Below are 27,384 nucleotides of genomic sequence, written 5' to 3' on the forward strand. Positions count from 1 at the left end.
ATGAAAAGATAAATTTGATAATATGTAATTGGTTTACAAGGTATTTAATTTTAAAATTGCTCTCGTATGAAGATCATAAGGAAGAAACATAAGTACATTTTTGTTGACGTTTTTATTTTTATGGCATTTAATAGTTAAAAAGATATATTTTAACATAAAATAGCTAAAAACAGAGAGTATCTCTTAGGTTCAGAGATATAGTTAATAATATTTTGTAAAAGCTAAATTTGTAATTGTTAACAGAAATATTATTTTAATATTCTAACAAACAATATTTTTAACATTATAAAAAGCATGAAAAAATCATGTTTAGCCTAAAAGTCGAATAAAAAGACACTTTTGGATTAATTTAATATCGTACTGAATTTTAAAATTGCTACCCCGTTAAAAACTGGGAAATGTATCTGATTTGTCGTTTCTTGTTCTGTGGTCTTCATATAAAAATAACAAAATGTAACTTATCATGTCCTTTGTCTGCCTTCGTCTGGTTTAAAATACCTGTTTCGATAAACAACACAAGAAACACTCCAAATTATTAACCGTTGCCCGTTGCCCGTTGCTCATTGCTGTTCCACCAGATCGATCGTATATACTTGCAGCTCTCCTAACCTTTAAAAAGAATAGAAAGAGTTTCCGTACTTTTAGCCGTCGTAACGCAAGATTTCGAAATTCCCCCACGTAAATTTGCCACCCTTAAAGCACGCCGGCTCTCGAGCGCGTTAATTTTGCCAGGCGAATTGATTTTGACCCTGCCATGGCTATAGCCGTTCGCTCTCGCAGTCGCAGCCCGTTCCTGCATTAACTCTGCCCAGTTAGATCGAAGTTGCGAACCGCCAAGAGGGAGAGCCCCGGGATCAGCAAGAGGAACGAGAGCCAGAGAACGAGGGAGGGAACAAGAGAGATACGTGGTTTAAAGGGAACGTGTTAGCTATATGAGCTTTAGAGAGGTTATGGCTGCACGATGGAGGCGGGGTGAAAGAGAAAAGAAACAAAACGTACAGGTCGAATGGAAATGAAAAAAAGAACTTACTTAAAAGAACTTAGAAAAAGAGAAATATGTTTTACTAGGACCAAATGCAGTCACAACGATAAAATCAAGAATTGAAAAAGAAGAATAAAGGAGATCTTAGAGGAAAAATTTAAAGGAGAACATAGAAGATAGGTATCTTGGACCTAGGAATATAGAGACCTAGCATGGAAATTATTGTAGAATAGGTCTATCGAGGAAATTGTGCCTAATTTTTATTAGAAACTGTTTGTAATGCACGTAGGTGTATACATTTATCATTTATTACAAAACACTGAATATAAACAGTGAAAGCGAAAGATGCTTTATTTTTTTTATTTGAAACGTAAAACATAAATTACTTTATACTCAAATCTTTTCTTTCAAATTTTATAAATTTTAATAGTATTATGATCTAACAGCAATTTTTTAGAAAGGATTTAAACTTTTAGGCATTCGTGTTAATCTGTGACTAATGCCCTTGATAATTTGCGATACAGAATACGCAATTAATTAAGAAGTAACTAATTAAGTATGATTAGAAACCCACTTAGGTGAGTTTTATTCCCACCTAAATACTTACTAAGCTATATTTCGATTTTATATTCCATGATAAGAAGAGACTCAAGAATTAAACAAGGAAGACGACATTGGTGAATGTAGCGGACAAAAGGAACAGAGCGAAATAGAAAATAAAGAAAAGCGAAAGACAAAATAAAAGATTAACAGAGCGAGAGCACGTAAAAACGATAGAGTGGAGGAATGAAAATGCAAACAGATAGAGACAAGGTGGGAGAAGGAAAACAGAGAAAAGTAATGGCATGTGAGAGATAGAGAGAACACGCAGAGAGGTTTGTGTTCTAAAGCCTACAACCCACCCCCTATAAATTCAGCCAGGGGGCTTTCCATTAAAGGGAAACTGTCATTGCGGGAGTGTTTCTGTCGAGCAACTTAAAGTTGGATGGAACGTTCCAACCTAACCTATAGGGTCACGAAGATATGAGCATATCTCGCTTTAAAGCAAGTCGAATTCTATCGCATCTCGCACAGACCCTCATGGATTACCCCCATCTTCTTCGTGCAATTTCTCCTTCTTTTTCTCATCTTTCTTTCTTTTTGTTGCTCTTTTCTCTCGTTACCCTTGCGACCCTCGTGTAGAGACGCGTCTCTGACGCTTGCGAATCGCACGAACACCGAGGGTGTCGAGAACGCTGCAGGGATCCTCGTCGATGGGAATGGCATCGTCGCAAATTAGAGGCTACTCCCTTTGGCTGAGGCAATGCTGTATTATGGGATTCTGCGACATGATCAAGGGGGGCCTGGTAACCACGGCAGCGTTACGGATCGATCAGTAATACCGCGATCGATAACGCGTCTCCGCAACGTTCAACCGAAGTCGATGGAATATTATGCCAGCGAGAATGAACCGTTACGAGTTTAGGACTTAGAACTAAATTTCGTTTTAGAGCAGCCAATTAAAATTTTTGGCCCACTGTTTCTCCTTCGATAGCACTTGTCTGGTGGAAGTAAAAAATGCCACTTTCTAATTTAGCGAAGCATGGGTTCAAACCTTATACTATCTGTAAATATGGATATTTTACGACTTATTTTGACGAAAACGTACAGGTATGGATACGTTTCTCATTCTGAAAGACTTTTTTAACACTCTAGTCGACGTAACTTGGTCCCGAAACTTTTTTTACCACATTACTGTGTTGACTGTGTAGTGTATAAAAGAGAAAAAAAGATAAACGTGTACGGATATGGTTTGGCGTATCGACCGAGGTTCGCAATTTACAAGAGGAGAAACTACGTACTTGTTCGCTTGGAAATTCTGCCGATACACTCGAACCGCATAATGCGATGTTAGAGCAAATCAATTATGACCGCAGTTAACGATTCATGGAAATTACATATGACAAATACCAAGGATATGTTGATGAATGAATAGACTCATGAACGGAGAAAAGAAATTCATTCGGAGCATAACGTGAAAAAAAAGGTCGTGTAATCTCATAATAATAATGATCGATAATATTTCAATAATAATAATAATAATATTAACATTAATAATAATAAGTATAATAATAATAATAATAATAATAATAATGATAATAATAATAATAATAATAATAATAATAATAATGATGATAATAATAATAATGATAATGATAATGAAAGTGATAGTAGACGATAGCGATAGTAGTAGCAGCAGTATCCGTATTAATAATATATAATGTTTGGCATCGTTATCTTCGCGTCTGTACAATAGTTTACTGATACTCAGCTCGCTTCGATGTTTTTTAATCATCGAAGCTTTTCCCCATTTCTGATTTGTATACAGAAGTTCGTGTCGCATTTTGGTTATTTAACAATATGCTCCTCCGATATTAGCGATATTACAATGTATTTATCGATAAATTTAATGAACCGATACGGTAAGTTAATAATAACATAATAATAATAATGCTAATGGTAATGATATATAATAATAACTAATAACAACAATAACTAACGAACAAATTAAATATTGCAGTACAATTAAAAAACGTTAAATCGAGTTTGTATAAAAGCGTCTAACGCATTTCTGGTATATACGTATATGTTAACAAAGAAGTAGTGGTATCAGCAGCAGCAGCAGCAGCAGTTGCAGCGGCGATATATTCAATTCTACGAATAAAATATATAAAAATTGTTACACAAGTTCACGCTGCCGAGGACAACGTCTCGAACCATCCCAATTATTACACGCTATTTATTTTATTAACAGAGCGAGAAATCTACTTAGCCACGCCAATAAATGAGAAAAATGAAGAAGAAATAATAGAAGAAGGAGCGAAGGGAGGGATGTTAATGTATTTTTTAAGTGTGATATAGTTATTTGTGGTACATCATGTATAGGAGCGAAAAAGAATCTTTATTGTTAGACGATATTGATTTTCAACGAGATTTATAATCTTAACGCGTCGTTGAAGAAGACATATAAAATGCTTCTAGCCACGTGCTTCTTGCAAATGATAACATATAGAAATTAATATTAATAAATAAGAAGGAAAACAGAGAGGAAAATCTTTCCCATAAAAAATTAGAAAACTTAATATGTATATCATAGTAAGTAGGAATTAATATAATTAATTTTTATTTCTTAAATTAAGCGCGTTCCAAATTCTTTTCAATATGCTGGTTCATTTCAGATATCTCCATGTTAGTTAATTGTATACGCTACCCATAAGTTTGGAAAAACGAACAAACGTACGATAAGAGAGCACCACTCGCAGGAGGGAATACTTTCCCGTCGTGAAGAAAAAAAAAAGGAAACGAGAAACAAATTATTCTAAACTAATGGCATGCTTGTACTATATGTCGTGAAGTGATTCAGTGAACGTATTGTGCTTCTTCATCGTTGTCTCAAAGGAGCTGCTAAATGAAACGAATGGTAAACCGCAAACAATGAAGTTATGCGTTCGTACATTTTGAATGCGAAATATCAATGTATTTTTCTCTTTCTATAGATCGTTTGATTTATTGCTGTTTCTCCGGATTTATCGACAATTCGAAACAAGACGTCAGGTCACTGGATATGGTTTTCGGTTTGGATTACGACGTTCTTTAAAAATGATATTTTGATTCATGAAACGTCGTCTGCTGTTCGGCCAACCGTGCGAAAACTGCTATACGTACTTATGATTCTCGGGTAACACGAATCTATCATTGTTATAATACTGCATCGAATTCGTTGACTTTTCCAAAATAATATAGAAGAAAAAAAGAAAAAGCAAGACAAATAGAAATTCGTTTTAAACAGTAACGCGAAAGGCGAAACAAGGGGAAGAAGAAGAGGCCGAAATCGATCGTTGTTACTTCAGCGAGGGCTTTCACGCCGCTGCGTCCAGTACACATTCGGCTTTTAGAAGATGAATTCTTCAACGGCGGCCTTCGATATGCATAAATCAGTTGAACGCGCAGCTGGCCTCAGCAACGCCGACGCAACAGTCGAGTTAACGCGCAACTTCAATATTACGCGTTTTAAAGCCAGCTACTTTCTTCATCCTCCAAGTAATTGAGACTCGAAGCAACGTATTGCACGTTCTTCCTTTGTTTTCTTTTTTTTTTTTTTTTTCTTTCTGCGATTTCAACACGTGATACGTGTCTAATGTACAGTATGTATAAACGAATACATGTTTCTCTTTCTATATACAAATGATATAAGGGTTTATATCGTTTATATCTAAAAGCAACTTGGGCGAACTCATACGTCGGAACAATTACTTTTGGTACTGTTTCGTGACCGGTTCTTCGAACATGCATTCAAATAAAATTCTTATCATCTCTTTCTCTTTTTATGCTCTGTATTATTAAAAAATCGCCTCTCGGTAATTAACGAGAAAACAAAGCTTCATAGAGCATTTTCTTCGAATTGAATTTAACTATTGGCGTTAAGACGATACAGGACGTTCCAGGAACCGATCATAGGTTTTTCTGCTGCGACTGGTACACTAGGATTCAGGGTGTGTTTAAGGTACGCATTATGGATTTCGTTATGCTACCTTAGTCTAAGCGTATCAAGGGACGGAGCGTTGGACGGGCCAAGGTTACTACAGCCGAAAGTCGACATTATCGGCGATTTAAAAGCCGAAAGAAAATAAGAGAAACTCATCTCTACAGAAACAGCGATTACAACAAGTATGGTTTAATTCTGATACTATTCCATATTATTCCTACAACGTTTGGTTATATCTTCTCCCAGTTGAAATTTTATACACATACACGGATTGTACAGATTTAATGTTTAACGCCGTATTTATAATATAATATTTAATAAGTAAGATAAACAGACTCCGAATGATGGATGCTTTTTCAGATTATAACATTACGAAAAATCGAACGAAGTAATAGTTCAAAATTTGGAAGTAATATAGGATAGAATGGAAAATATTCTTAATCCCTTGATAGGGATGATTTCTTCGGCATTAGCTCCTTCCAATCGAACGCTCGTCCCTTTTGACAACCTCACACTCACTCTCTCTTTCTCTCTCTCTCTCTCTCTCTCTCTCTCTCTCTCTTCATCTCGTTTTCACTCTCATGGTCTTAAACTAGTAAAAAAATGTGAGCCTTTCTTCCTATTTCCTCTCCTTCCCGGGTGTAAAATGCGACAAAGAGGGCGAGCGTGCGAGACGCGTGGATATACGATGGAGAAAAGTGATATGTGTTCTCTTATAACGCATCTAGGAAAAACCAACGCTCTTTCATTTGTCTTTACCTTCCTTACTCTTCTTTCTTTTTCCTTCTCTTTCCATTTTGAATATACACACAGCAACACGAACACACACACGCACACGAGTTTTTGATATTGTGTTCGATAATGAGCTGGGTTTACGCGACGCGCTACATAGATGCAAATGACGCGGATGGGAAAAAAGCGCGCGATTGATAGAAACGAAACGCAGTTTGAACAAGAGGTGGTTGTAACCGGTAAGGAAATCGACTTTTGATTTGCGTCGCTTCGTTCGACATCCGCTGCCGCACAAAGCCGCTTTCCCCTCTATATTTATATACGAGTATGTATATAATTTTACATACATATTTCGATTGTTATATAGGTATTATTTTTGCTTTTTAAGCGACAGAGAATATACGATTACTGATTTCAATTCTCTGTCCGAGAAAATTGACAAGAAGATAGAAGCTTGAGTGGTGGAATAATGAAACGAATAGCGGAGGAGCGAGATGTCGGCAACCTCGAGCAGGCCTACTAATTTTAAACGAGCTGTTGCTTGTTTCCGACCCACGTCACTTGCATCTGGTAACTTTTCGCGAACGCAGCCTTAGACCTGTACAAAGCTACTAAAAAGTACATGTTTTACGTATATGCGTTTGCACGGACGAGTTTCGTTTATGGATAAATCGAACTGTTTATCGTGTTCATCTGAGAACGAATTACAGATCAGCGGATTTAGATAATATCGATAATCTAACGTATCAATATTATTCGAACAAACTTGTATAAAATTTAAAAATCAAAATTATAGAATATTAAAATAAATCGAGAAACTCCTTTGCAGTATCGAATTCTAAGTGGAATATTTCAAAATTTAACAAAAACGATATTCAAACGATTTTTTTAATGTTGAAGCGCTATTGATGTTCTATTTTATAATAAACTATACGCAGATGCACAACGACGAAGCATTTCGATTCATCAGACACGTTTGTCACCACATGGTTTTGTTTTTGTGCTTTATGTCGTTCCACTCTTTTCTTTTACATTTGTTTCTCTGAAATAACGAACATGATTCGCGTCGATTCGGCTTTCCTTTATGATAATAACCCATATCTCTTCCCTTCGTCGACTTTTCGCATGAGAACTCCCATAGTCTTTTTCCCGATACACGGTCAGTAAAGTAAAGGCACGCGATAAAAAATGGAAGGATAAGGTCAAAGAGGTACGAACATGATCGCGGTGTTATGCGTTTTTCCGCCTTTCGATTACGTTTGATGATGTCCGACCGTTACCTTTCACTGTACGACACACCACGTGATTTTCATCTCATCGATCGATTACATTAAAAACTAACTAACGCAAAAAACCGAGAACAAATAGAATTTTCAATTAATATAATTATTTATCAACTACTTACTATGTATATCTTTAGAAAAAGAACGAACTCTTAAAGAATACAAGAAGAAAAAAAAGAATTAACTTCGGAAAATTTTTACTAATCTAAAACAAATCGATTACAAGTAAATTTTATTATAGATTATTATAGCAATTGCGTAAGAAACTTTTTACATAACAATTTCATTTAACTATAAAGCGCAACAGAAATTTGCTAATTGATCATACTTGTGCAAGTATGAAGAGCCTCATGAATAACAAGAAAGATTATTTCAAATTTTCCGATAACAAAAGCGCTCTCTTTCCACGTGGTATCGCTCAGTTGAGATTAATATGAAAGCCCTTTACGAAAAACCTTGGGAACGTACGTTTTTCTCAAAAACGAATCAATCTTTCATTTATTTTTAAATACGTGTCTAATCCAATAGTATTCTAATTCATAAACTCTGTTTTTTTCTCTGTTAGAGACTTCTAAATACAAGTTATCTTATTTCTTTTTATATACCAGGTAAATCTTAATCTGTAATTTAGTTAATTACGGTTAATATTCGTGGAAATTCGAAAAATCGCGGTTAACTCGTTTTTTCTCTTTTTCTTCTATCCAGCGGTTTTTCTTTCTCTGTCTCCCTTCCTCTCTCTCTCTCTCTCTCTTTTTTTGGTTTTCTTAGCGTACGTACGTTTATTGTTTATGAGATGTGTGTATAAAAAAATATGAATCGTTTCATTTCTTCTATTTAGAGGTAGATACACAGGAAACAGAAGCAGTGTTCTTATCTTTTTTTTTTTTTGTTCAGTTTTGTATCTTCTTTACGCAGCTTTCTTTCCTTTTTTTTTTGCATGAAAACTATTGCTGAAGAGCCTTTTCTTTAATCTTCGTCACGTTTCGAACAATATTTGATCCATTTACCTTTCCTTCCCCCTCCCCCCGTTAATTCTACGTTCTACGATAGCCTGTGAATCAGTAATAGTATTAGGGAAACTTATCTTTCGGGCGAAAGAAAACGATCCGCGACGAAGTGAGTACAATGGAAAACGGATCTGCTACCTTTTGTGTTCCTCAAAACGAACATCGAATGTTTCGCCAGATTATTTACAAAATATTTACGTCATCTGACAAAATAATTTAATAATTTTTCTTTTTTTTATCTACAATCCCTAGTCGCTATAGAAAAACACTTACGAGTTCGACGTGACAAAAGAGTGATTATCCGATCTACGTAAAAAGACACGTAAAGCATATATATATATATATAGGTTAGAAAGATCGAATCTTTTCTTTCCTCTAATCGGTTTACTCCACATAATGATATATCTTAACTTGTTTGCCGCGAGAAAAAGAAAAGAAAAGAATGTTCACGCTACATTTGGTTATGTGCCCAAAGAGAAAAAATACAAAAAAAATTACTTACAAAATCAAATTGGCTGTAGTGTATGTCTCATTGTGATAGGAGCGCGTTTATGCGAGTATATATGTACAATTCGTAGGATTAAAAATACAACTATCACTATAATAATAATAATAATATTAATAATAATAATAATAATAATAATAATAATAATAATAATAATAATAATAATAATAATAATAATAATAATAATAATAATAATAATAATAATAATAATAATATTAATAATAATAATAATAATAATAATAGTAGTAGTAGTACTCGTGATAGTAATAAAAACTGGAACGTTAATGGAAAGTAGCGATTATAGTTTTGCGTATTACGTAAGTAATTATGTACAGAATAAACTTCACAATTTGACGAAGTAATAATATGAAAAGGAAAAAACAACAAACGAGCATTAAACACGATTAAACTCGAAGCGCATCGATGAAACAAAACGAATACATTAAGTCAGACTTTAATCTTGACCTGAAATGCTTGATAGCTTTTAACAAATCTCCGAAATTTCCTTCATTGCTTTCAATCTTGATTGATTTGCTCATTACTTGTTATTATACACTCTTTCTTTCTCAAACCTGTCAGACTTGTCTATTCTCGAGAAAAAATAATGGAATAAACGCAGAGACGTTAATTCGCATTGTAAAAATGTTGCATGCTGCAATTTTAAATCGTGTACTTTTATTGCGTGTGTGTGGTCCATTTCTCGACACCAAACACCCTGACAACATACCCTGAATTTTACTATGTTTTTTTTATCCCCCTTATATTTTTTTTTTGTTTTCCGTGTTTCATTCATTCCCAATCCTCTCCTCTTCGCAAAATCGAGGTGATCAACCGTGACATACTAACGACTCGGTCAGAGAAAAGGCGAGAAATGCTTGTCAACAGAAATTTGCACAAACCAGCAACGTGATCGCTGGAAGCTCTGTGCTGAGTAGCGTCCCTGAGATCCGTGACAGTTGGCGCTAGTGTACTTGAGCGGCTTGGCGTCAGTCGCTACCGGTCCCGCTGTTTCCAAAGTATTCTCCGGCATCCCCGCGACATATTGGACACGTTCGATTTGACTGTAATTAAAAAATTAATAAATTATGGTCATTAATTGAAATTTAATTTAGGCAAGTCTCAAGCCTCAAATAATATTCTTAGTTTATAGATGATTATATAATAATTAATTTCAGGAAGCTCTTCAACTGTTAGTTTAGTATGTAATAGAACGAATTGACGATCCACCACAAAAGTATCAGCCTCGATGTATATAGTGGATCGCTAATGGTCTATATAGAATCGTATTATTCTCAATAAACTTACTTTAAGCCACTTGTCGATGCATTTAGAATGGAATTCGTGCGAGCACGGTAGAACACGCAGTGACTGCAGAGCTTCAAAGTCGCACATGCAGACCACGCAGTTGGTTTGGTCTCCTTGGTGTGTTTCCGCGTTGAATTTATACGAGGGTAACTGCTCCACTTCAGCCCGAGTCAATCCTCGTGGCTTAGCCTCTCCTAGTCTCTCTGCCAAAGAGAGCAGTGCTTCGTAATTTTCGGTCGCTGAGTCCGGCGAGGATAGTTCCGCCTGACTGTACGGAGATAATGGTGGATTGCTGAGCATTGCACTGTAAATTGCAAAATTTTGTAAATTAAACGAACTCGTCATAAATGAGGTTGAATCATGACTATTCATAGTAGATTTTTTACAAATCTTATAATAATTCTTTTCTATTTGTTTAGTCCATATTTTTTATTAATAGCAATAGAATGTAGGTGTACATTCATATTTTTGCGATTGCAACTAAAAAAATGGAACCCGAGAGCATTATATCTTGGATGTATATATATAAAACTAAAGGTCATTTAGCATTAATGAAGTACAACGGGGATTTTTTTCACTCATAGACATGAAGATGTCTATGTATTTCCTTGGGCAGCGCCGATTGGTATCAATAGTAACGACAAAGTGATACTTACAAGAAGTGTAACAGGAATCCTGAATAAGTAGCCGGTGCTATCGGAGGCGTACCTCTCCATCTACTCGACCTTGGTCGTCTGAGCGTGTGAACGTTGGACGGTGTGCGCCGAGTTCTGGTTTGAATCATTTCCAATTGACTGTTCCTCGTTTCTGATAAGAATATAGGAGTAGGAGTAGGAGTGGTAACTTGAGTTAGAGCTGGCGGTGAATACGAGTGTGGTAATGGTAATGGGGCACCGGCTGTAGCTCCCACTCTATGATGATGATGGGACTCTATTAACTCTAATTCAACTTCTCGCTGTAACAAAAAAAAAAAATGAAAAACGTTAGATAAATGTTTTCTCTTAGTAATGATAAAATATCCTGTATACTATAATAATTTGTCTTAACTGGTGAATCGTACCTGTTGGGAAAGTTGATGGTGCGCAGTGTAATGAGTAGTATGGACGGGTGGAGGAGGCGCGTGAGCGTGATGAAGAGCCGCTACAGGACCTCCGGTTGGTGTTGGGTATCCTCTGGATGCAGCGCCAACTATTGAACCGACCAGGCTGTGGCCTGGGTGGGTCGGATGAGCCGCTGAATAGTGACTATGATGGTGGGTAACCTGGGGAAATATAAATTTATCTATTATAATATTCTAAGTATCTCAAACTCTTTTAGGAATTTATTTAATTAATTAATTAATTAAAATTTCAATTAAATGTTTAGATTTATATATATAATATATATAATTACTCAAATTTTATATACATATAAATTTAGTATCTTAACTAGAAATACCATAAAAAGTAAAATTTTTTAAACGCAACAAAATTTACGTTATAAGATCATACAGAAGGAATATGATGTCATATTTATAGAGGATTAGTTCCTGAATTTGTTCAAGATTATTGACTATTATAAAATTAGTTGCGATATTGATTTTATAAAACATTTACCTGACACGAATGTGCGAACGCGTGTGCTCCGGTCGGTGTGTATATGCCGTGCAGCTGGCATGGGATCCTGTAACCTGTCGCCTGAGGATGCCAGAGTGGTTCCCCGCTAACGGCAACCCCCAAACCGGAAACACCGACTTGCCCGACGTCCACGACCACAGGGCCGTTTGCTCCTTGCGCGGGATGGTGTCCCGTACCAGGTGGATGATGGGGATGCGTCTGATGCGCGTTATGCATATTATGATGCGAATTATGTATATTATGGTGCGAAATGTTGTGATGAGAATTGTGAATCCCATGGTGGGAGTTATGAATGGGCGGATGAGGGGTATGACCGGGCACGAAAGGGTAAGACAAGCCGAACGAGTCTGTGTATCGTTGATAACGATTTCTGATAGTTGGACTGCCGCGTGTCGACATATGATTTCGAGGTGATCGCCTCTGGGGCGCCGTTGAGAACTCCCATGGCGGCGGAGTAGTGTGCAATGACGGTGTAGGCGAGGGTGGCGTAGTTTCACGAACTTCTATTCCGGAAACGGCACCGTTGCGGGATATTCGACGGCGTTTCCTCGAAGGAGATTCACTCTAAAATTATACCGATATCGATCTTGCATTGAAAGTAAAAAATTGTGATGGAACGATCGAACAGAAATTTTGGTAAAGTGCACAGACGTATACCTTTCTACCATCGTCTTGACTAGGCTGTCTGTAATATGGCGGCGATGGCTGGATTTGTACAGGACTCAGAGGCAGTTGGTTTGTCGCTGAAATAAAGATACAAGAAATAACCTCTCATTCACTTTCAGCCATAGGGTCAAAGAAGCTATGTATATGTATACAATGGTCGTACACTAAATCAAAAATCTATAAACAGCACACTACCTAACAGTCAGAAGTAATAAGACACCTACCAGTTACATCTATTAGGAGATTCTAATAAATTTTATTTCATTTAATATTTCGTATCATGAGTAGAATACAGATTTATAATAAATAGACTACGGACGTTTATGCATTTGTGAGAAATTGAAATGTGTAAAAATGCACAGAACATACATAACATAACAAAATAGTACCCCTTACGACATTTAGTTGTTGAAATTTCACACATACTTCTCCTTAGATTTTATTTCCTTAGTTGCATCATATGAATACGAATTTACATAAACATTCGCAGTTTAATAATAGGATAACTAAGAGATAAAAACATAGAAATTCGATCTGTACTAAATATCAACATGTGTGGCAATATTTACTGGTATTATTAATGTATACATGCATATATGTGTGTATACATTACTTTATATGTGCATACTATCATATATGCATGTATAGTATAGTATAGCATATATAATAATATATGTTTGTACAATGTATCTCGAAAGTCTAAAGATACCTTGAGAACTTCTACGATATTCCATATCGACGCCGCTAGCTCCAAGACCTGGACTCATGTTCAATAATGGACCACGCATTGCGTTCTCCTGCGAGTACATATATCTTTTAAGAAAGAAAACACACAGATACTGACTCGTAGATAGTACAGAAGGAGGGGTACTTACTTGCCCGCAAATGTTAATGTGCAACGGTGGAGAATTGGCCGGTGGGCCCACGGACTCTTGTGGAAAGTGAGCCGGTGGACCTCTTGATTGCGGACTGTGCTGCGGGGGCGGTTTGTACCCCACGCTAGACCCGCCTACGTTCCCGTGATACGAAACTTCCTTGCCGTTTGGCCCGGAAGACGTACCGACGCCAGGACAATCCCTAAATACATAGAGAATTGTTAGCGATTATATTAGAAAGGACGACGAGTGTCGACGTTACCATGAAATCGAGGTGTTTGGCATCACATTGCATAAGACACTGGTGCATAAGATTCTGCAGAACTTTTGGAAACAATATTTTTTGAAAAGTTTCAGAGACTATATCTGTGTAAAATTCTATATCAGATTCAAAATAAATAATAAATAACAATTAATTCGTAATAGATCGGAATTACAATTTATTAGATCTAGATCTTTTCTTAGATTTATTAGATTCAATTTGAAAATTGAAATAGAAAAATGTAAAGATCGTAGCAGAGTTAATGCAGATAATGAGGATTATTCAGAACTTATAGTAGTTAACAATTCCAGTAGTTCCACAGAAATTCTTATAGATCGTTTAGAATCATTGAATTACATTACATTGAATTACAAGTACTTTCACCGTAACGTCGATATACGCATAACTTGGAGTTCATTTTTCCTCCTTGAACACGATTTACGTCAACTCTTGATCATTCACGTGTATCGATCTATCGAACAATTAATACGAGTGCTACTGATCGGACGATTCCTTAATATATGACACAATTTGATGTAATAATAAACATGATTTTCTTCTATTGTAGAATATAGAATATTACTATGGTGACGACAACGCACCTGCTGTATCAATCTTAATACTAGAACTATCAGAGTCATCAAAATAACAAATTACAATTCTTTATAGAAATTTCATAAATTTTTCTCGTAGATTTGCGAAGAATTGGATTTGCATTTTTACAGATTTCAATGAGTTTTTATAAATTATAAGAAGCAATATTTGATTTTAAAATATATTTTTTATGTAACTGCCATTTTGATCTTTCGACATATACAAGGTTTATATTTTAGTCAACGGTATCTGTAATGCTAATACGTTTACAGATTTAAAATAAAACAGTGTTCGTTTGACTAGATACGAAACGAGAATAATATTATTGTTAGTAACGCGTAGCTGAATAAATTCCATATTATGGCGTGTTTACATGAATCGTGTACGATATCCATAAAATAGCGATATGGGACGAATCCATTGTAAAACGTAGTCTTACTTTTACGGAAGCTTTTAGACGAGATAGTAACAAACAAAAAAAAAAAAAAAAAAACACACGTGACAACCAAGTACACGCAATACGAAGAAATGAACTGTATATCGTCAATTTGCTGGAAAAGTAATATATTAAAATAATCGTGTCACTTTTCAAACAAGTTGACAATACTTATAATTATTTAAAAAATAGTTGACATTCGGTGGCATGCTAAACAAGATAACCAGTGAAGAGAAGATTTAAACATGATATGTAGAGTACAGAGAAAATAGAGACGAGGAGAATGAAGAAGAAAATAATAATTCAAACAAGAACAAGCATTCGTTATGGCACAGAAAAAGATCATAGTTACATATTCTGTTAACGAATGCTAAAGATTGTTATTGATCTGTATATACATAATACCTTCAAGGTCGCGTGCTGTATGGTGTCTCATGCAGCTATGAACAGTTTCATTACAAACTCGCGAAATATAAATTTTGCAGGAAAGATATCATATTGAACAAAAATAATTAGCCGCGCGATATATTCTTACGAGTGTATTTAATCGTGCCATATATTTAGTTGTGTGAACATGTGTCATGTTTACATATCGTCGATTTACTACAAGAATAACACATAAAAAGACTGTCAATTTCGAGATATTTATAAAATTAGCTGAGCGATTATTTAGCTCTTTATTAGAGTACGAGTATCATAATTACGTAAAGATCAATGTGCCAATTTGTAAAAGAAAGCAAATATTCTCATTATTGAGTATTATAATATGTAATTAATAACTTTCTATTTTAAACTTTAAAGTTTACTTCTACTATTTATTAGTGTCACTCTTTTAGCAAATCGGTATGTATTCATCCTTCTATATTACATACGTACAACATGTGTGTATGTACAGGAGCAGTATCACAAAATCATCTCAATGGAACAAGCTAACATCTGTATTTTTCGCATGCACACGTGTGTTTATGTGTCGCGTGGTTCATAGACTAGAAATACCGTGTTTCCAACTCGCGGAATGTTAATCACAGTAACAAACTCGAAAGACAAGTCCCGAAATTCGATGAGATCGAGAGGAAAAGAAAAACGAAAGTTTCAACGGACTGACGGACACTAAACCGTGCATGTGAAAACGAAAAAGCACCACGATTGCATCTGTAGCGTCGCAACTCGAGGACAACGTTATGCGCGTTTATTATCGTCGATTAGAATGGTCGACTCTTCAATGTCGGTTACTCTGAAAATTAAATACACACTTACTAGGCGTAACGCGTAACTCGAACAGAAAACTTTCGCGACAATCACTCCCTTCCATATCGATCATTCATGTTGGTAAATGCGAAAACCTATCGACGAATGTTCGATTCTCGATCGATCGATAGCGTAACAAAGTGACCTTCTCAAGAATTACACCGATGTATACGTAATTCTCGACGTTACGAACAGTTATGTAACCATGTAGGCAAATAAAAAAAGTCTAGCGATAACAAATCGTAACACTTTCGATTACTTCGTAAAGTGTAGTTTCGTATACGAATGGGTTGCGCAGCATCATACGATGCTAACTCTGAAAAGACTCTATCGCATCTTCTCGAGAATTTTTAACTTGGCTGTAGAGTCGACTGTGGAGTCATCAACCCCGCGAAATTTTAAACCGTCTGTACAGAGTAAAGTATAAAATAACTTTAGAATATCGAACTTTTGTTTAGTTTTCTAACATTATGAAATGCCTTATATGTAGTAGATAGTCGCACGAACATAGTACAGAATAAAATAACAATTACGTGTACGAAAATCTAAAGAAAAATATCTTTCACAAAAACCTAAAGAAAAAGCAGAAGAATGTTTGCAAAATATGAAGTTTATGTAGAAACGTAACATGTAAAGAAAAAAAAGAATGATATTGCAAAATTTGTGATATAAGAGAATATGCACAGAAGGTGCACCAGGTTCGTTATTGCAATGATATACCCGTTATGGAAGCGTGGTGGTGGACATTGTCGATACGGGTATTCCTTGTTGCCGGTGTATTGCTGAGGTATCTGGGCGTGCTGAGGGTGCTGATTATGAGGGTGCCATCCACCGCGGGCGTGAGGGGGCGCTGGGGGTCGAGAGTGGGGCCCTGCCGGGGTGCCAGCAGTTACTACGGCCCTATAACGTCCCTGCATGCCCAAGCCGCGATGCTGATGACTCCCAGGGCCGTTCATTCCCTCCCCCTTTGCTCTGTCTCGTTTCGATCCTATTATTCTACCCTTTCGTTCTCTTTCTTCCTTTTCCGTCACTCTTACTTTTCCTTTTTTCTTTTTCTTTTCGTTTTCTCTCTTTCACAACGAGAGCCACACGGTATCGCTCCACCTCTTTTTTTTCTCCCTGCTGGTTTCGTTTTCGTGGTTGAAACGGGAGGACACGACACGGCAAGGCGGAGGAGGTTAACCTCGCCTCGTGATTTTGCCCGACCTCGTACACGTTTCTGGCCCCCTTCAGTTCGAAACGTGCACGCCGCACGTTAACTCCTCCGACTCCGGCTATCGAGAGAGAACCTGGCGAGATATTCGAACGTTACACGGCGAGAAGAGGCTAGATGATCGAGAGGCGATTTCCACCTCGCGCGCCGTTCTTTCGAAATGTCGAGAGAACATCCGAGCTCGCCGCCATGTTCGAGTGTTGCTCGAAACGCCAGAGACGACGCCGCTGATCTCAGGAGCCCCGTACTTTTGTCGCGTCGCGTACTTGTTTTTGAAGAGAAATGCAATTGCGAATTTTTTCTATCTCCTTAATGTTGTAAGCATAACGTAAATATAAATGAGATGTAAGATTATGAAAGAAAGAAAAAAAATATGTCATTTTCGATAGGTAGTGTGAAGACGAACAAGCGGCGACGTGATCTAAATATGTATGATATCGCGGAATGATTTTTGGTCACGTACAAAGTAGTAACAGCCGATAATAAGAACATAGAATGTGTCTTAGAAACAAACATACCATGCAGTAATACACTGTGATAATTGTATATAAGAATAAAGAAAATGTATAGATATATAATATATATATATATATACTAGAGGAATTATTAATTGTTTTACTGAAGCTACATCTGGCGTATCTCGCGGAGTTCGCGACTGAAATAGTTCAATTATAATTAACGATAGAAACACGGCGATTTCTATTTCGAAACATCATCTTTGTTAAACTACGTGCTCGTATTTGTTGGCAAAGTTTGAGTGAACATTCGCATGCTTTTTCCGGGCAACTAGAGCTCTGAGTGGCGACGAGTTCGGATACGTTTCCGGTTGAGAAAAAAAATCTCCCCGCCACCTACTGGTCCAGAATCGAATTTCAGGGGTTCAATGATTCAAGGAAGATAATATTAATTACGTTCCAATGAATTCAAGCAATTCGATATAATACAGCAGTACAGGTTTAAAAGACGCTTTCAAACTTTAATTATTTCAGTTAAGGTTCTGAACTGTTAACTTTCGATTCTGGTCCAGATTGCGTCATTTAATATCTATGTAACAAAGCTAAAAATAATTTTATGTCTTTCTTATGCTTAGTTTAATCTTTGTTACTGTTTTGTGTGTTCAATTTATTTCTTTACAAAAACCACGATCTCGTTGATCTTAATTTCTCTCTTATTTTTTTAAACTTTCATTTTACTCGTTTACTTGTTTAATTTTTTTCTTTTTTTTTTTTGTGAAAGAATAATACTGCCATTGATGTTTGTTTCTCTCGCTCGCCGTTAGCAAACGTTCACGCTCTCGTCATCGTGCTCGCGTATCCCGTCATGAAAAGGAGCGAATCGCGGTTTGCGTTTGCAACGTATGCAAATCACGCTTAATAATTCCGTAGGAATATTTATGAAATCACCGTTCGTCGATTTTATTGCTCGTTTATGCACATGTTGACGTCGTCGTCGAAATCCAAGAAAAGAGATAAGAGGGAAAAGAGGGGCAGAGAAAGAAAAAAAGAATTGCGGGATTCGATGCGAAGATGAAAATTGATAATCATTGAAATTTAAATTATCATTTGTTAACCTCTGTTTGGTCTAGCGATGCACGAGCGACGTTATACTACTAGCTTGATTTTATACAGGGTGTTTCAAAATCTTGGTTCCTTTTTTCACTTGCCATGAGATTATTTTAAGATTATTCCGTATTTTTATTAATTTTGCTACTTCGCGAGAAAAAAAGATCGTTGAGTATAATCGTTAATTAACTAAACGATAAATGTACTTTGTTCTCAGTAAAACTAGACTCAAATTTTAGTGCATTAATGTCTTCTTTACAAAATCATGCCAAATTAGAAAATATGTCTTTGTTACTAGTAACTAATAAAAAAATAATTTTATATATAAACGAAAAGTGGACAAAATTCAGTTTTGGAGGGGTTAATATATCAATGTAGCGTTAAATTTTGAAACATCCTGTAGATTCGGAGTTCGTTAAAGTTACGACAGGTCCAGATGCGTTAAACGTTGACGATCAACGACCAAGTCATTGCCTCCTTCGAGACCACGACGTCCTCTTCTCTCGTTCTCCTGTCGTTCATCAATTCAATCAGCCTGAGCATACGTTCTGAAGGAAAAAATGTGTTCGTCGAAATCGCTCCTCTTCGATGGGCCGTCGACACGCGAGCCACGTTCTGACGTTCTAGCGTGAAAAGCTACAGGAGCATACGAAACAGACGGTGACAAATTCATCAAGCATACAAAGCTACCTAACATACTACAATAATTAAGAATCATTAATTAGCTATTTTTTAGTTGTCCATGAAGCAGTGGAAATTTTAAAAAAGGAGATTAAATTCATTTGATAAGTAAATACTGGAAGCAGAATAGCGTAAAAAAAGAAGGAGAAGCATTTCATGCAAAGAGCACAGAGGATGCACAATAGTTAACAGACGTGGATTTCTGGTGATAGATACATGATTCTATGATAGCAATGGTACCGATCAATCCATTAAGGAACAAACTGTAAAATAATTTTTAAAAGTTACGCAATATTATTGGGAAATGTATGAATAACTATATATTATACATAGCTTTATCTGCATAACAAAATATTGACATAATTGTGGCTCTTCGGATTTAAAATCTAAAGTAACAATATACCGTTTCAACGACATACGAACAATATATTAGAATTTAAAATGAAAATAGTTTATTCTTAGATTGGCAATTTTTATCCATTTATGAGAAATTTGAAGATGGAAGAATGCACATAATATGGAAAAATATACAAAATATATCAAGTATTGCGTGAAATTGTAGCATGTTCATTCCCGTTCAAAAGATTCAAGCATGCTACACGATTTAAAAAAAAAAAAAAAAAGAGAACAACGAGTTCTTTTAAATAAGTACAACATTAACCACTAATGGCTTTTATCTTATAATATTTTCGACGTGTTAATCGTTGCATATATCGTTACAAGAATCATCGAAGTTCGCAAAACTCGAAAAAAATGCGTTTCTTTTCGTCGAAAGAAGATATTTCATGGGATCGAGAGGCAATTTGGGTGGCAGCGTCCTATGACGCTGTCTAGAGGTACCATTTTCTGGTTCCTTTGTGTACCCACGGCACATCGTCGTCATTTTTTTCTTTCGATTTCTCGTCTCCTCGTGAAGAAACCCAGAGAGGAATGAGAGACCCAGGGTCCTGACCACGAAGTCCGAAGAAACGATTAAATGAACCGGAATATCCAGGCCCCGTTGCTTTGGGCCAACCTCTCTCTTTGCTTTTGTGCAGGCCATGGCCCCGCACAGCCCAAGCAAAATAAAAATATATGCGTATCCTGGACGACTGGAAATAAGCCTCCGATTGTAGCAAATTTTCGACCTGGGCAAGGATACCATTCCTTCTTCTGGAGTTCTACGTTCTATAAAAAGATTCTCGCCGATGGTAGATGAGATTTTTATGCAAGTCCAACATAACATAGGAATACGCTTTTTTACTGAAAATTCTCATTGTACTCAAATACATGGGTTTTTGCTTCTTGTCTTTCGAAATAAAGTTTCGATACCGTGGTTTTCTATATCGAAAATTCTCATTTACAGGATTTAAGATTCTCATTGAAGTCGAGATATAGGAGATTTGTTGGAACGATGTTAAGTATGAAATTAAGTATTATCAAGACACTGAGACTGAAGAGGATAGTTTTGTTGGACGTGCATCACAGTGGACATGGAGTCTCTTCGCTTTCCTGGGCCTGATGGCACATGTTCTCCTTGCGTTAGCGCTCATGGAACTTCTGTTATACGAGTGGACGGGAAATGTCGCGATAGCTAACGATTACTTGGTTATACGATGGTGGAATTGATGTTCTTGGCATGGAATTTATGTCAACACTGGCTGGTTAGGTGATGGTAAAGTTTACGCTATACAATATGGCGGTTGAAGTGCATGTAATTCTCGCTCGCGCGTTTTCAATGTTTTTATATTGAGAGAAGAAAATTTAATAGAACGGTTCATTTTATACGGAGTATATAATTGGATAGATAGTGTTTAAAGAAATTTTTATCATGTCGTCGAAGAAGGACCATATTTCTTAAGAGTTCAAACGAATACCTCAAAGATGGTAATTTCTTTCTTTTTTTTAATAATTTAAAGTTGGAGTATATTATTTGCAAATTTTGCGAAACGTAATTCTATTTAGACTAATGTTTGTCGAACTTAATATATTTTAAAAATATTTCTGAAATAAAAATTTATGTTACACGTGAAGTAATTTTTTAAATGTAAATTCCGAAAGATCTATAAATAAATTTCCTTGTATTTTTTCGACAGGATAGTAGAAAGGACCTTGCAATGGGGTATTTAAAGATATACTACAACTCAAAATAAATATTTAACCGAGGAAGGTAGACGATGCATTAAACTGTAAATAAAAATGAATAATGGAATTATCTGTTGGTCGGGCAGAATTTTTAGCAACAACCGTCGATCTTGGTATCGAGAGAGTAGATGGGTTGCACAAGGGCGCCAGGTGAACGTGCCATATGTCACGCGGGGAGATAAGAGTATCTAATACAAGATAGCGAACAAATACGTTTAATTTTTGTCTGATCTTTTAATTCTTATTAACAACCGAAATTCGTGAAATAGTTAATCCAAGAGGAAAACAAAGTAACTCTCCGCTTTAATAACAGCAAATTCAAAATTTTCCTTATGGAGTAACGAAGAATCTTTCAGAAGATAAAGTAATAAAAAAGGAAAATTTTGCAATTTATATATCCCTTACTAAACCAATATTTAATAACTACAGTTATAAGATCATAAGATAATTGTATATTATTTTACAAGAAAAAAAAGCATCTATTCCATAAATGATTACTCCACGAAATAATTAAAAAAACATTTTCATATTTTGAATCATCCTGTATCGACCATTCGTTCCAAAATTAAAATATTTATTTCATATTTTACATAAAATTACACAAAAATGTCGTTTTATCGCTATTAAGTAATTATTTATTATTTATTGCGGCAGATATCTTTCTTTTTATCTACTACACTGGCATTTATTCCTTCCTTTAAAGGGATAACGGTGCACGTGCACCGGTGAGCAGTTACTGTAAATGTACCATATGCTGGATATTTACTATGTCTTGGGTGTTGTATATCATTAACAGAGGTAAGGCAATGGGCGAAGTAACGTAACAGGTGCTATTAAACGCTACTTAACGTCTAATACGTCTCTTTGACGCAATAATAAGAACGTCTCGGTGGCTTTGTACCTGGCGATGGCAGAGGTCCATTTTCGTCAGACGAGGAGGGACGGCGCTTATGGTTCGAACAAAGGATGTAACCTTCGACGTTCCAGTACTCGGATGTTGATTCAATTTCAACAAATTTTTTATAGAGATCCTAATTCGGCCTTGCTTCGAAGAGTAATTCCCCTTCGTATATCACAGATTGTAACTTAAAAATCTGCCGATATTTGATTTATTAAATTCGTTAAACTCTTTAAAATTGCCATACGAATTTTTTAAATTACAGTTTACGTTTTTAAACATTCCGATCTTTGATATATGCATGAAATTGCAGTTGAACTGCGGTTGGTTCCCTTAAAATTGGCAATCACAGTTCAAAATTTCCAACGTTAGTGTCTGGTCGCTGAAACCTCGTACACGTACGTTAGTGCTGGTGGATCTGATCGAGAGAGGCCAGAGCTCCTGGTGATGTGGCGATGTGCGCGTCTGCGAGAAACCCGTTTACCTTTAAACTCCTCTCTCGTAGTAGCGACTCTATCGAGACGCGGCCGACGCAAAAACCGTCTGAGACGAGGACGAAGGAATCGCGGCGAGAAACGCGTACACCGTTCCGGACGGCGCGGCGACGTGATCAAAAGCTGGCGTGAACGGGGTCACGATACCCGGACCATCACGATTCCATGGAATTCTAATGGATTTTACCTTTTAATCGACGGTCCGAAGATTTAAGTATTCTTAAAAATTTAGGTTTGTAGGATACACGTAAACGTCGTTTCATATTTTCCTAACACGAATTTTAGGTTTTAATATTTTTCTTTTTTTTTTATGAAAGGTATAAAAGACGAGATAAAGAAATTTAGGTACTTTGGAAAATTTTATTTCTGCGTTTAATTATCGAATCGGAGGCGTAGACAGTTTTTTAAATTTACTTTTCAAGTTTAGAATACGCACAAATTCTAGGTGATATTTTTTCTACGACAAATTTTAACATTTGATCATCGAATTACAGAGGTTTAGGTATTTTCACGCAACATCTACGAACGTGGGTGTATATATGTACACTGTATGTAGGATACAGTAATTTTCTAATAATTTCTAAACTTCGTCGCGTTTCCTATAAGCGTTGTAATACCTATAAACGTAGGTGTATGTACATCGAAGTCGTCTAGTTTACTGTCAAAACACCTGTTCTTTTCGCGACACGTGTAACAGCATAAAGTGAATCTTCGTCCATTTCGAAAACGGTTGGAAGTTTGAAGGTTACCTCGATATCATATCAAGCGTTAAAAGTGTTATGGCCGATAACTTACAAGCACATTTTTCTTATATTTGGAAATAGGAGACTGTTGTCGTAAGGATTTTCATTTTCCATTTCTTTGAATCGTCCATTTCGAAGCTTCCATATGTCTTTTCTAATTTTGTATCCAATGACGCTATGTTAGGGATTCTTCAGAGGCCTGTCTATTCGAGAACCTAAACTCGCAATTTTCTAGGAATTATTCTCCGTTTCAAAATTCTCAACTCGGCGGCACTTTGCCACACACAACCAAAATATCCAATAAATGAAAAAAGATTCAAGAAGAAGAAAAAGAAGAAGAAGAATAAAAAGACATCAAAGACTGAAAACTCAAGCCAAACCACCTGTACTAAAAACCGCAAGACTGCAAGAGATTCATTCTCCATTTCATAACTCTCAACTCGATGCATTTTTTTAGCAACCTGGTCGAACCACGACGAGCGGCTGATGCCGGAGCGAGCAAGCCAACCAGTTCCGGGCGAGCAAAGTTGCAACGTAGGAACCAAAGCCTCCCACGATTATATTCTCGACCGAAAACTCCGAGGCTGATGATCAAGGCGGATGGAAGACGTTGGCCAGTGTCGACGAGGGTATGTATAAAGGCTGGAATTTATGCCGCTCGAGAAGACGGCAGCTGCGTTTTCGATTTTTCCACCAGCTGTTGGCACGGTGTCTCACGGGCAGGGCCGTAGACCTTCGTTCGTCCACTCGAATAGCCCTTAAAAAGCCGAAACGTACAAAAGGTGGTCCCTAGGGCGGTGGCAGTACAGGTCGAGACCTTGTTCCCTCTTTTTATCATTCTCCCTCTTCTCTACATATCACCCTTTTTTCTCCTTCTACGTGCTTGGTTCCTGTTCGTTCGTATCGAGAGAAAATGCTTTTGGTGCACCTTCAGGAGTCCTCGAGGAATCAGGGAACTCAACGAGAGAGAGAGAGAGAGAGAGAGAGGAACACCAAGGAGCTTGAGCTGCTCTCTATCGATCCAGGCCGCCTCGTATCACGAAACTGGCTGGCACCCTGGAGAGAGCGACCAAGAGACGAAAGGGAGGGAAGACGAAGCGAACGAACGAGGAATAGAGAGGAAGAGGGATAGAGAAATTTCCACTTCGCTCTCCTCAAAGGATGCACGGGATGGACTCGGTGGATTTTCTGTTTTCTATCGAACTTTCTTTGCGGAGCAATTCTCTTTTCTCGTTATTGTTCCGGCTGATTGTTATTCCAACGTTTTACGTATCGTAATACATTCGATCGTGTATTTTATATATTAGCTGAGGCGTTCTACTCTGAGAAACAGATTGGCAGATCGAAACGTGTAGAGTCATTCTTGATGATTCGTTAAATTTTGTTTTATCGTCGACTGAGCTACGTTATTAACATATTTGATCGTTTAGTTTCTGATGAATTACACCCATCAGGTGTTCTCTTGTTAGAATCGAAAAATTAAGAAAAAGATAGAGTTTATCGATACCTTCTCGATCATTTTTCCTATGATAAAAACAGAACGAACGTATGGAAAACGCGTATTAATTGGACGTAGCGTAGAGATAACTTTGATCAAGTACACGTGTTGTTCCAAAGAACGTATAGTTAAAGTTTCATTTCGAAAAAAGGGACATTTGATATGAAGCGATCTAATAGATACAGAGGTGTACAGTTTGTTCGATGCACGGATTTATGGCAACATGGCCGCTATTGATTGAACTGGAAACGATCAGACAACTCTCTCACTCTCACTCACGCTCTCTCTCTCTCTCTCTCTCTCTCTCTCTCTCTCTCTCTCTCTCTCTCTGTGGAGTTGATAGTGAATGGACTGGTCGAAAACGAGTTTTATTTCGATGTTGCTTTGCATCTTGTAGGGCCAATGATTTGTTATGTTATTTATTATGTTATGAGAAATTACAAGTACCGGTGGAGGAAAAGAGTATTCGGTAACCTAGTCTAGAGTAGTATAGGGTAGTAAATCGGAATTAACTCTTTCATGGTACGATCCACGATTCACGATCATACACGTATATAATTGTCGAAATTTATTACACGTAAAACAACTAAAAGACAAGCGTACAGTTAATAAAGATCGAAGTACATACTTGACCTGCAACCCTTTCACGATATAATAAAAGCAAGAAAATGACGAACGAACGATTTCAAATATAACTGTTTTTTTTATCAATAAAATTTCTACGATTTCTGACGCTATGTACAAGAAGACATACATATACATATATACTTGTAGTATTTTATCTATAATAAATTTCAATTCTTTATATGCAGATTGGATCGTTGATGATATGAACAAAGAGAGACTCAGAGATTTTTATTTTTGGTGAAAAAGGTTTCAAACGCTTGACTCGATGAAAGTTTACGTAATATAGCAGAGACTCGATAGGTATTTTATAAACTCCACACGTATATTTTGTAAGCATAAAACAATAAAAAGTAAGGTAAGCTTGGATATAAATCGAAATGTCAAAAAAATATATTTGCCTATGGCGAATTATTAACAACGTACAATAAGATTCAATGTGTGTGACATTTATGACATTGTATTACGTTTGTCGATTCCCTCGAGTATCCATCGCTCTTAAATCGTTCGTTCCACCATTCTTTGTTTTATTTCGTTATTTTATACCTGCACGTAAATGAGTCAAGTAGAAAATTGCAAAGCTTCCTAACGACTATAATACCAACGCTATAGAGAAGTAATTATAACTTATAAAGTCATTCAAATCGCGTTTTGAGAAACCGAGTAACTCGGTAAACGATAACACTGAAAGTGAAGTCTCTAGAATTTTCTATTTCCGTAAAAAGAAAAAAAAAAAGAAAAATACAATGGAGTTGGTTTCGATGCGTTCGATGAAGTTCTTTCGCTTTCGAACGAAGATAAGACGAACAGATAGCAGAGGCGAACGATTGTGAAGCGGCAACGATCGACCAGCAGCCTTCGAGAAGAAACGAGGATGCGTTAAAATATTCAAGGTCCACTCTGGGTAAAGAACATTCGACTTCTGGAGGATGGTGCGTTTCCTCGCGATGCAAGAGACCTAACGAGCTTCCGGAGAACGAATAACGTTCGTTTCAGTCTGAATAATTTCGACTTTCGATAGAGTTATTTCGATTCTTATTACGTGAAATATTATTATTGTGGATTGGGGTCGATCAAACAATGATGCGATGTATTTTCAGTAATATTTTAAGAGCTTTGTCATTTTGTTCAAATATCGCGAATTTTACCGTAACATTATACGAAAGATATATTTTAGAAAAAATAAAAAGAAATTTCTGGATAAAATTAGATTTGGTTAGAAAAATCTGTATGCTTTCAAAGATTAAAATATAATTTAATAAATTGCCGTAATAAATTGTCGAAGAGAACTCTTGTGAAGAAAAGATTCGACGTCCTCTGATTAAAAAAAAAAAAAAAAAAAGTAGTATGATATATCCTATGGGTGGGATAATCTGATTAGAATGTAATAAAAATGGAGAATAGTGATTTTTCGTGATATTAGAGTTTATCTTTCTCGACGATGGAATTTATAGTTTGGTTTTCTAGTTAACGCGTAAGGTGATTAACGTGCTATTTGGGACACCCTGTAT

At 36.4% G+C, this 27,384-nt stretch overlaps 1 protein-coding gene across 7 annotated transcripts in view; it reads right to left on the minus strand.

Annotated features, from left to right (window-relative positions):
* Positions 1–3,017: 3,017 nt before the first annotated feature.
* The window catches only part of LOC126870357 (E3 ubiquitin-protein ligase RNF38), a 41,657-nt gene continuing 17,290 nt past the window's right edge, over positions 3,018–27,384 (minus strand). For 2 of the 7 annotated variants that reach the window (XM_050627984.1, XM_050627985.1), the window contains exons 2-10: positions 16,757–17,325; positions 13,497–13,698; positions 13,331–13,418; positions 12,613–12,698; positions 11,935–12,519; positions 11,400–11,600; positions 10,996–11,294; positions 10,340–10,643; positions 3,018–10,095 (exon numbers count right to left, since the gene is read on the minus strand). In XM_050627984.1, the coding sequence (XP_050483941.1) occupies positions 10,021–10,095; positions 10,340–10,643; positions 10,996–11,294; positions 11,400–11,600; positions 11,935–12,519; positions 12,613–12,698; positions 13,331–13,418; positions 13,497–13,698; positions 16,757–16,992 (2,076 nt within the window). In that variant the 5' untranslated portion in view covers positions 16,993–17,325 and the 3' untranslated portion in view covers positions 3,018–10,020. Of the gene's footprint in view, positions 10,096–10,339; positions 10,644–10,995; positions 11,295–11,399; positions 11,601–11,934; positions 12,520–12,612; positions 12,699–13,330; positions 13,419–13,496; positions 13,699–15,664; positions 16,013–16,756; positions 19,448–27,384 lie in introns of those variants that run through there. The other 5 variants (XM_050627981.1, XM_050627982.1, XM_050627983.1 and 2 more) reach the window with 4 other exon arrangements.

The sequence above is a fragment of the Bombus huntii genome, chromosome 10, assembly GCF_024542735.1.
Source record: "Bombus huntii isolate Logan2020A chromosome 10, iyBomHunt1.1, whole genome shotgun sequence".
Classification (NCBI taxonomy): Eukaryota; Metazoa; Arthropoda; class Insecta; order Hymenoptera; family Apidae; genus Bombus; species Bombus huntii.